The sequence below is a fragment of the Ranitomeya imitator genome, chromosome 1 (assembly GCF_032444005.1).
Source record: "Ranitomeya imitator isolate aRanImi1 chromosome 1, aRanImi1.pri, whole genome shotgun sequence".
NCBI lineage: Eukaryota > Metazoa > Chordata > Amphibia > Anura > Dendrobatidae > Ranitomeya > Ranitomeya imitator.
In genome coordinates, this window is record NC_091282.1 from 653,418,742 (window position 1) to 653,429,475 (window position 10,734).

At 45.4% G+C, this 10,734-nt stretch overlaps 1 protein-coding gene across 1 annotated transcript; it reads left to right on the plus strand.

The window, feature by feature from the left end:
* Positions 1–5,672: 5,672 nt before the first annotated feature.
* On the plus strand, positions 5,673–10,452 carry LOC138639133 (uncharacterized). Its single transcript, XM_069728735.1, has 2 exons — positions 5,673–6,716; positions 6,756–10,452. The coding sequence occupies exon 2, from the start codon at positions 7,270–7,272 to the stop codon at positions 9,715–9,717; it is 2,448 nt and encodes an 815-aa protein (XP_069584836.1). The 5' UTR covers positions 5,673–6,716; positions 6,756–7,269; the 3' UTR covers positions 9,718–10,452.
* Positions 10,453–10,734: the final 282 nt, after the last annotated feature.

The window sequence follows — 10,734 nt, forward strand, 5'->3', positions numbered from 1 at the left end:
GCAGCGGCTCAGTATTGGGGTATCAGCAGGATGAGGAGTTTGTGCAGGTTGTGAATAGAGGGTGATGGCTGGAATTTGAGAAGTAAAATGTGTCTTTGTTGTATTCTCTGCAGACGAGTACTGGCTGGAAGAAGTTGTCATGTCGGTCTGGTCCAGATGGAAAAGATGGGAAAAGTGAACGATTCCATCAGAAAGAACGTCAGCGGTAAGTCGTTATCTGTAACTGTGCTATGATCACTTATATGTTCTGTAGGGCTGGTATTTACCACTGACCATATGGCAGTAATATCCATGTTGGTCTTTATATAGAGATTATCTTCAGTAACAGTGCGGTCATCGGCTGAGGTTCTCCTCCACTATTAAAGTGCGCCACCCAGTTGTAATCAAGGTTACCTGGTTAGGGGCCCATTCAGAAGCTTCGCCCCCTCTGAACCAAAACTCTATCTACACCTCTGACATAGTGGAATGGGTTGAGAACAATAAAACCTAAAAATGATCAACGTAAATCACAACTAAGGCTACGTTCACATTTGCGTTGTGCGCCGCTGCGTAGGCGACGCAACGCACAACGCAAATAAAAACGCACCAAAACGCATGCAAAAACGCTGCGTTTTGCGACGCATGCGTCGTTTTTTGCCGAAATTTGGACGCAAGAAAAATGCAACTTGTTGCGTTTTCTGTGCCCGACGCATGCAGCAAAAAAAACGCATGTGTCGCACAACGCAGCACAACGCAATGCGTCCCCATGTTAAATATAGGGGCGCATGACGCATGCGTCACCGCTGCGTCGCCCGACGCAAGCACGCAAAACGCTAATGTGAACGTAGACTAATATCCCACGGAGGTCTGGAGTTGGAATGATGCTCAAAATCAAAGTGGAAAATGAAGTTACAGGCTGATCCAACTTCAGTGCAAATGTCTCAAGACAAGGAAATGATGCTCAGTAGTGTGTGTGGCCTCCATGTGCCTGTATGATCCCCCTACAATGCCTGGGCATGCTCGTGATGAGGCGGCGGATGGTCTCCTGAGGGATCTCCTCCCAGGCCTGGACTAAAGCATCCGCCAACTCCTGGACAGTCTGTGGTGCAACGTGACGTTGGTGGATGGTGCGAGACATGATGTCCAAGATGTGTTCAATTGGATTCAGGTCTGGGGAACAGGCGGGCAGGTCCATAGCTTCAATGCCTTCATCTTGCAGGAACTGCTGACACACTCCAGCCACATGAGGTCTGGCATTGTCCTGCATTAGGAGGAACCCAGGGCCAACCGAACCAGCATATGGTCTCACAAGGGGTCTGAGGATCTCATCTCGGTACCTAATGGCAGTCAGGCTACCTCTTTCGAGCACATAGAGGGCTGTGCAGCCCTCCAAAGAAATGCTACCCCACCCCATTACTGACCCACTGCCAAACCGGCATGCTGAAAGATATTGCAGGCAGCAGATCGCTCTCCACGGTGTTTCCATACTTTGTCACGTCTGTCACATGTGCTCAGTGTGAACCTGCTTTCATCTGTGAAGAGCACTGGGCGCCAGTGGCAAATTTGCCAGTCCTGGTGCTCTGTGGCAAATGACAAGCGTCCTGCACGGTGTTGGGCTGTGAGCACAACCCACATCTGTGGACGTCGGGCCCTCAGACCATCCTCATGGAGTCATTTTCTGTTTGTGCAGACACATGCACATTTCTAGCCTGCTGGAGGTTATTTTGCAGGGCTCTGGCAGTGCTCCTCCTGTTCCTCCTTGCACAAAGGCTGAGATAGCGGTCCTACTACTGGGTTGTTGCCCACCTACGGCCCCCTCCACGTCTCCTGGTGTACTGGTCTGTCTCTTGGTAGCGCCTCCAGCCTCTGGACCCTACGCTGACAGACACAGCAAACCTTCTTGCCACAGCTCGCATTGATGTGCCATCCTGGATGAGCTGCACTAGCTGAGCCACTTGTGTGGTTTGTAGAGTCCGTCTCATGCTACCACGAGTGTGAAAGCACAACCAACATTCAAAAGTGACCAACACATCAACCAGAAAGCATTGGTACTGAGATGTGGTCTGCGGTCCCCACCTGCAGAACCACTCCATTATTGAGTGTGTCTTGATAATTGCCCATAATTTCCATCTGTTGTCTATTCCATTTGCACAACAGCATGTGAAATTGATTGTTAAACAGTGTTGCTTCCTAAGTGGACAGTTTGATTTCACAGAAGTTTGATTTACTTCGAGTCATATTCTGTTGTTTAAGTGTTCCCTTTATTTTGAGCAGTGTATATATATATATATATATATATATATATATATATAACGGCTATTTTTTACATTTTAAAAATTAGAAAAAGGAAAATAGGCTGAAGAAGCAAAACATTTTCATGTTGACCTTTTCTCAGTTTGAAATATAATGGCATTTAACAGGAACAGTAGAGATCAAGATAAGGTCTGGAAGACCAAGCAAAATTTCAGTGACAGCTGCTCGAAGAATTTCTAGAGAGGCAAATTTCAGTGAGAGCAGCTTGAAGGATTGCTAGAGAGGCAAATGAGAACCCCTGCTTGACTGCAAAAGATCTTCAGAAAGATTTAGCAGACTCTGGAGTTGTGGTACATTGTTGTACTGTTCAGAGACACCTGCAAAAATATGGCCTTCATGGAAGAGTCATCAAAAGAAAACCTCTCCTGCGTTCTCACCATAAAAGTCATAGTTAGAAGTCTGCAAATGAACGTCTATACAAGCCTGATTCATTTTTTAAACAAATCCTGAGGACTGATGAGGTTAAAATAGAACTCTTTGGCCACAGTGATCAAAGGTATGTGTGGAGAAAAAAGGGCACAAAATTTCAGGAAAAAAATGTGTCACCAACCATTAAGCATGGAGGTGGATAAATCAAGCTTTGAGGTTATGTTGCAGCCAATGGCACGGGGAACACTTCACAGGCAGAGGGAAGAATGGATTCAATGAAATTTCAACAAATTCTTGAACATAACACCATCTGTAAAAAAAAACCTGAAATTGAAAAGAGGGTGGCTTCTACAAATGGATAATGATTTTAAACACACACCCAAATCCATAATAAATCACCTCAAAAGGCTTAAGCTGAAGATTTTACCATGACCCTCACAGTCCCCTGATCTGAACATCATTGAAAATCTGTGGCTAGATCTCAAAATAGCAGTGCCTGCAAGATGACCTAGGAATCTCACAGAACTGGAGGAATTTTCCAAGGAAGAATGAATGAAAATCCCTCAAACAAGAATTGAAATACTCTTGTCTGGCTGCAAAAAGCATTTACAAGCTGTGTTACTTGCAAAAGGTGGTGATTTTTGGATACTAACCATGCATGGTGCCAAAACTTTTGCATCTGCCCATTTTCCTTTTTCTAATTTTTAAAATGTAAAATATTACAATATATATTTTGCCTGAAATACAAAGGAAATATGTCATCTTTAACTTTAGGCCTTTTAGAGATCATTTCATCTTCATCTTGCTTAACTGTTCACAATTCACAAGACAGTAATCTTGACCAGGGGTGCCCAAACGGTTACATGCCACTGTGTGTGTGTGTTTATATATCACAGATTTATATAACAATAAATTGAGAACATTGGTAAAGGAATAAGATACTGCCTTTGTCTGTATGTAGTGAATCAAGTATACTTTGCCAAGCACTGCTCATATATAAGAGGATGGTGGTCCACTCCTGCATGCACAGGGGCCCACCGGAGGATTCCCCTGTTCTCTTGTGGGCCAGTCCAAGTGTGTATATATATATATATATATATATATATATATATATACACTGTATATATATTCAATTTTTTAACATGCTATACTATATATTGTAATTTACAATTCATATTAAGTGCATGAATTGTCACTGGAAAAGGTGTGCATTAATATATATTCTGTTTATGACAATATAGAGGAAAATGTTTACAAAGCATTTGTAAATGAGATCACCCCAGGATTTACGGGAAAATACAGAAGCTGCATAATGAAAGAATTTGGCTTTGGAGATTAGTTGGGAAAAAACAGCATGTGGTAGGCAAGAATTCATTCATTCAGTCAGCCCTGCTCACCTCTCCTCTGCTATAAGAAAAGCCTAGAATGGAAGTGACAGATTTTAATGAGATATAGGGGACCATGATGGGTTCTGGGTCATGCCACCTGAGCCCATAGTGAAAAAAAAACAGACTAAACTGATTAAAAAAAAAAAAAAAAACACAAAAATTGAAAAAGTTTCTTGTTGACTGAAAGAAGATTTTGCCTTTGAAGCTTACAATGTGATTTATAAACTAGGAACTGTTTATTTTATTAGAATGTATATCTTAAAATTTATAAGTTATAATTCTTGCATAAATTGCTACAGGGAAATACTTGAAAATATAACATGGATTCAAAAAGCTGAAAAAGCATTTTTACATGAAGTGGCCTCATGATTTACCATATTCCCAAAGCAATGGGGTAGACATGAGATTTAATTTATCAGCAGGTGGTGGTTAATAATTCATTCAGACCCCATCACCTCTTTGCCGGGACAAAAAAACTAGAGTAGAAGTGACAAGTTTTAATGAGCTATAGGGAACTGGGAAGCGGTCTCGAATACACCATCTGAGCTCATGGTAAAACTCAGCTAAAAAAATAAAATAATTTAAAAGATTTTGTAGTACTGGGCATCATAACGCCAATAATTATATGGGGGAAACAAGCATAGAAAAAAATTTTTCTTGAGCTATGAGGATTTACATGAAGAACCAATCTGTAAATTGTTATAAAAATGTGACAAATGAAAAATGAAGCTGATAAATGATACAATTAGGCCGGCCTCACACTCAGCGTATAAAAATACGGTCTGTTATTTACGGCCGTAATACGCAGAAAAGTCCCCAAAATAGTGATCCGTATGTCATCCGTAGGCAGGGTGTGTCAGCGTATTTTGCGCATGACATCCTCCATATGTAATCCGTATGGCATCCGTACTGTGAGATTTTCTTGCAGGCTTCCAAAACCGACATACGGACATACAATGGATCCATGGCCTCAAATAATCGCAAAAACATATATACTGTCTAAATATATATATAGAGAGAGAGAGAGAGAGAAAAAAAAAGCCAACCAGCACTCCCAATGTGAACACATGCAAGCTGCAAGCTGTATCATATAGATATAAAAGAACACAGCAGCACATGTACATGAATCTAGGCCATGTGAAAACACAAACAAATGTGTTCACATTGGGAGTGCTGGTTGGCTTTTTTTTCTCTGTTTAGTGTATGGATGTGGCTGCATCCAGACTGATCTTGCACTCCTCCCATTGACCTTGCAGGTGGTGGTAGTCAACTCTACCTGCCCATAAATTGTAGGTTTAGCCCAGAGTGACATGTTTGTCCAAAGTTGTAGGCTGGTGGCCCATGAGTGGCATGTACAGTAGAGTAGGACCCATCAGAGGGAGATCACCTTGCCATGGTTGATGGCACACATGAATTGGCCAATTTATGCGCTAAGAATCTTCATTTTATCTATAACTGTAAGTTTTATGAAAAAAAAATTTTTGAACATTTTTTTATGAAAAAATATTTTTGAGAAGTATGATTCATATCGAACATTTGTCTGTGCTTTCACATGGCCTAGATTCATGTACATGTGCTGCTGTGTTCTTATATATATATATATATATATATATATATATATATATTGTGGTGCAGTGACAAGTGTTGCAGCCAGGGGGCGCTGCATGTGCACTTCGGGATGCACATGGAGACATAATTGGGTTGAAACAGCAACTGGTCATGTGATTGATGGACGCTATGTATCACAGAGGTAGGTGGCCCTGTGATGGAAGCCTGGGTATGTTTTGCTCAAGCAGATCTACTACTGAGGGATTTGTTTACATTGGGAAGGCTTCCAGGTGATTGGAGAGATGGGTGGGTCTAGTCACCTACAAACCCACCCAAAGAGGCGTGTCTGAATACATAAGTTGGTTTTGTGTTGAAGGACCTGTGGTGATGTCACACTCACCTGACTAGCCATGTGACAGGTACCTGGGTGTGGTTACACCTATGAAAAGTAGGTGTGTGTAGCACACGGTGGGAGTGTTTGGGAGACTGCAACTGTGGACAGACTTCCATGTGTCCTGGCTGGACACTACAGAGTGGCCTGGGTGCTGCAAGGTCCTGGATGGTCAATGTTGGAGGCTCCTAGGAGTGGAGTCCTCCTGGAAGCACCTAGAGACCGTGGACCTGGATGGTCTGTGTTGAGGACCTGGGACTGACGTGAAGTCAGTGTGAGGAGTGGACTCCTGAAAGGTAACCCCGGACTGGGGGAATTGTAATATACAGCAGAGAAGCCTATCTGCTACATGTACTGTCTGATGTCCTTTAATGTTTCGTGGCTGGATTGCAATGGACTGTACATCATATGGTTTATGCAGTTTAATAAACCAGACTCGTGAGGTACCGTGCCTGAGTGCTTGAATCTTGTGCCAAGCGAGTGTCCCCCAACACACTCAGGTAGCGTAATCTTACATATGGTGGAGAATGGGAGGGGCAACGGTCCAAGAAGCACATGTTGCAGCGCTGGCTGATCTGACCCAGAGAACGGTCTGAGAACCGGGTGTAACAGACAGGAGTCTGTGCTGACTGGGGTCAGTGAGAGACTGTGAAGTTTTTTTTCTCAAGTCAGCTTGCTGTGGCTCGGTGAGGTCACGAAGTTTGCTGTGGCTCGGCGGGGTCACGAAGGTGACAAGCGGCTTGCTGTGGATCGGCGGGTCCACGAAGGTGACAAGCGGCTTGCTGTGGATCGGCGGGTCCACGAAGTCTGCGGCAGAGCATTGTGGAGTGCGGCTGCAGTTGCAGCAAGAGGTTCAGCAGCAGCAGCTTGTGATTACCAGCAGGAGCTGGAGAATTGAAAAAAAAAAAAAAAATTTTTACTTTTTTTTTCTTTGCAGACTCTTAAAGGGCCAGTACAAGCCCAGAGACATAGGGGTGTACTGTGCGAACTGGGGTCTGAGTGCCGTGGGGAAGTCCACGGGGTGTCCCTAAAAGGGGTGGTGTCCATAAAAGTGGGCGGTGACCCAAATGGGGATGATTGCCCAAAAGGGTGCGGAGTCCCAAATGGGGGCGGTAACCCAAAGAAGGGTAGTAGCTAAAAAAGAGGTGCAATCTCGAGAAACGCAGGAGCGTCCCAAAGAGGTACCGCAGACAAATTGGTGCCCGGGGCCTGTGAGTTGTGTGTCCGGTATGTTGTGTGAACTATCCACCTGGTGAAAGTTTACGGGGGTGTGTCATACGGATGCAAGAGATGGAAATGTATGGACTGGTCGATTCTGGGGGCCCGGTGACTCTAGTGAGGGTTGCACCTGAGGGACTCGAAATACCCGGTAGGAAAATCAAGGTCACCTGCATCCATGGGCACACTAAGCATTTTCCTATAGTCAGGGTGGTCCTAGAGATGGCCAAAGACCGTGCAATCCATGATGTGGCCGTAGTCTCAACCTTACCCTGCCCAGTGATAATTGGCCGGGACTCTAAGTTCTTCACAGACTTGTGGGAGAAGGGAGTGTCTTTACAACAGGTGAATGGAGGGCTCTCAGTTGGTGGGGTTGCGTACCTTAAAACATGTGTTCCTCCCAAAGTTGAAGGGTCAAAAGTCGGGTTGACCAGTGGGGAGGGAGCGTCTGCCCAACTTACGGACATGTCACCTGATGTGTACCCCAAGAAGACTGTAAGTGACGTGGTTAATAAAGCCCCTGAAGCTGACACCCGGTTAGGGAGCAGTGGGAAGGTTCACCATGTTGTGGGGGGTGAGACTGGCTCTGGGGGTGACTGTGACATGTCATGGCCAGTAACAAGCGCTAGAGCGGAGTATGACGCTGTGCTATCAGAGGTACTGACACAGAGAAACGACAGGGCTCCACAGGCTGAAGTCATGATAGCGGTGGCAGCCATTCCAGAAAATGTGACCTGTTTAGATGGGGACGGCTGGTTCCCGGATGACCGATTGAGTGGTGGTGACTCCCATTCAGACAGTGACGAAAGCGGAAAAGAAGGCAGTAAGACTGACTCTGGTATAAATAGCAAAGCTTCCTCCCGTCGCCGGAGATGTAAAAGAGGGAAAGTGGCTGAACAAATTGCACCCTCGGAGAAGAGTGTTAAAGAGGAGACAGGGACAGGTGCCAACAAAGATAATGTCCCTGAGATGGAAGTCTCCAACTCCGCGCAGCTGGATCAGGTGCATTACCTGGAGTCCGAGCTCGCAGCAGTCAAGGCCTGCTTTGTAGTGAAGGAAGCACAGGGGTTCCAGGAACTCGCTAAAGGATTGTCTCATGAGAAGCAAAAGGTAACAGATTTACAGGCCGAGTTAAGGCATCTGAGACAAGCCGCTGAGCACAGAGTAGATGAACTGGAGAAGGAAGTCTCTGAGCTTAAACATCACCTGTCAACGTGGCAAAGTGTGAATAAAGCCTTAAAGGAAGATGTGGATTTGCTCAGGGAAGCATTAAATGGTCTTCTGCAAGAGAAGGAGATGCTGGTCACAGACTCACAGCAGCAGTACCAGAGTGGTAACGAGGTGAAGTTGCCAGTGCCCATCCTGGCCAGGGTTCTGGAAGACTGTAAAGTGGAGGAAGAATTGGCACTCAAAGCAGAACAAGACAGTCACCCAGTCGTGGCAGATGTCTTAATGGAAAGGTCCATAGAAGAACAGGAGCCGTCCGTCCATGAAAAGAGTGAGACCCCGCTCTTCAAGAGTGTGATAGATGTACCCGAGGATGTGCAAGGAGCCTGTACCGGTGAAGGTGTGCATGAGGCCTTTAGAAAAGCGGTGGAAGCATGTAGTGTGCACTGGGCACCAGAGACTAAACAGTTGGTGATACTGTCGACTATGGAAGTCACAGTTAAGCGGGTAGCTGTCCTGAAGGATATGCACCTACAATGTCTTCGCACGAAACAAATGATCATGTTGAGGAACAAGGAAGCAGCTCGACGTTTGGAGCATGCCAGGAAAGCGCAAAGTCGGCTGGGCTTTGTGGAAGACGTCATTCAAGTACCCAGAAGTCTGGTGGGGAAAGTCATTGGAAGATTTGGAAAAGTGATGCAGAACCTGGTGAATAGATCCGGTGTGGTAAGACTCAGGATTCCGGATGATGGTGAAGTCCAGGTAACTGGTGAAGATGAGATGGTTCCATTTGTTGTAATTGGCTCAGTAGATAGCCTTAGGAACATTCGAGTGCTTCTTGAATACCGAGTGAGGTATCTAAAGGAGATAGAGCAGCTAAGACTGGAACGTCTGAAGATTAATAAACAGCTGCAGAATATAATATGGCGACCACTTCCAACCCAGAGTAGGGAGATACGAAAAGGCACCCTAAAGAGAAGAGCCCAAAGAAGTGACTCTTCTGTTAACTCAGGGCTGAGTGACCGAGGTGGGAGACCTGGTAGCAGACGTAGTAGCGGAGACTCAGAACAGACAGTCAGCTCGTCTGTAAGTAGATTGACCAAAAAGGGTCTGCTGACACAAACGGATGGTGACTCAAGGGTTGAAGCCCAGGACCAACAAACTGACCGGTGGGGGAGGCCTATCAAAGGTGACGTGGGTTCCCGGTATAGGAACCCCGGGTTTATGTCATGTGTCCACCCCAATAGGGTTGAACAAAGGGGGGAGGTATGTGGTGCAGTGACAAGTGTTGCAGCCAGGGGGCGCTGCATGTGCACTTCGCGATGCACATGGAGACATAATTAGGTTGAAACAGCAACTGGTCATGTGATTGATGGACGCTATGTATCACAGAGGTAGGTGGCCCTGTGATGGAAGCCTGGGTATGTTTTGCTCAAGCAGATCTACTACTGAGGGATTTGTTTACATTGGGAAGGCTTCCAGGTGATTGGAGAGATGGGTGGGTCTAGTCACCTACAAACCCACCCAAAGAGGCGTGTCTGAATACATAAGTTGGTTTTGTGTTGAAGGACCTGTGGTGATGTCACACTCACCTGACTAGCCATGTGACAGGTACCTGGGTGTGGTTACACCTATGAAAAGTAGGTGTGTGTAGCACACGGTGGGAGTGTTTGGGAGACTGCAACTGTGGACAGACTTCCATGTGTCCTGGCTGGACACTACAGAGTGGCCTGGGTGCTGCAAGGTCCTGGACGGTCAGTGTTGGAGGCTCCTAGGAGTGGAGTCCTCCTGGAAGCACCTAGAGACCGTGGACCTGGATGGTCTGTGTTGAGGACCTGGGACTGACGTGAAGTCAGTGTGAGGAGTGGACTCCTGAAAGGTAACCCCGGACTGGGGGAATTGTAATATACAGCAGAGAAGCCTATCTGCTACATGTACTGTCTGATGTCCTTTAATGTTTCGTGGCTGGATTGCAATGGACTGTACATCATATGGTTTATGCAGTTTAATAAACCAGACTCATGTGAGGTACCGTGCCTGAGTGCTTGAATCTTGTGCCAAGCGAGTGTCCCCCAACACACTCAGGTAGCGTAATCTTACAATATATATAAGTATTGACACCCCTGCAATTCTGTCAGATAATACTCATTTTCTTCCTGAAAATAATTGCAAACACAAATTCTTTGGTATTATTATCTTCATTTCATTTGTTTTAAATGAAAAAAAAACAAAAGAGAATGAAGCAAAAAGCAAAACATTGATCATTTCACACAAAACTCCAAAAATGGGCCAGACAAAAGTATTGGCACCCTCAGCCTAATACTTGGTTGCACAACCTTTAGCCAAAATAACTGTGACCAA

Coding starts and splice junctions, on each gene's coding strand:
- LOC138639133 (XM_069728735.1), top strand. CDS start 7,270: ATGCAAGAGATGGAAATGTATGGACTGGTCGATTCTGGGGGCCCGGTG.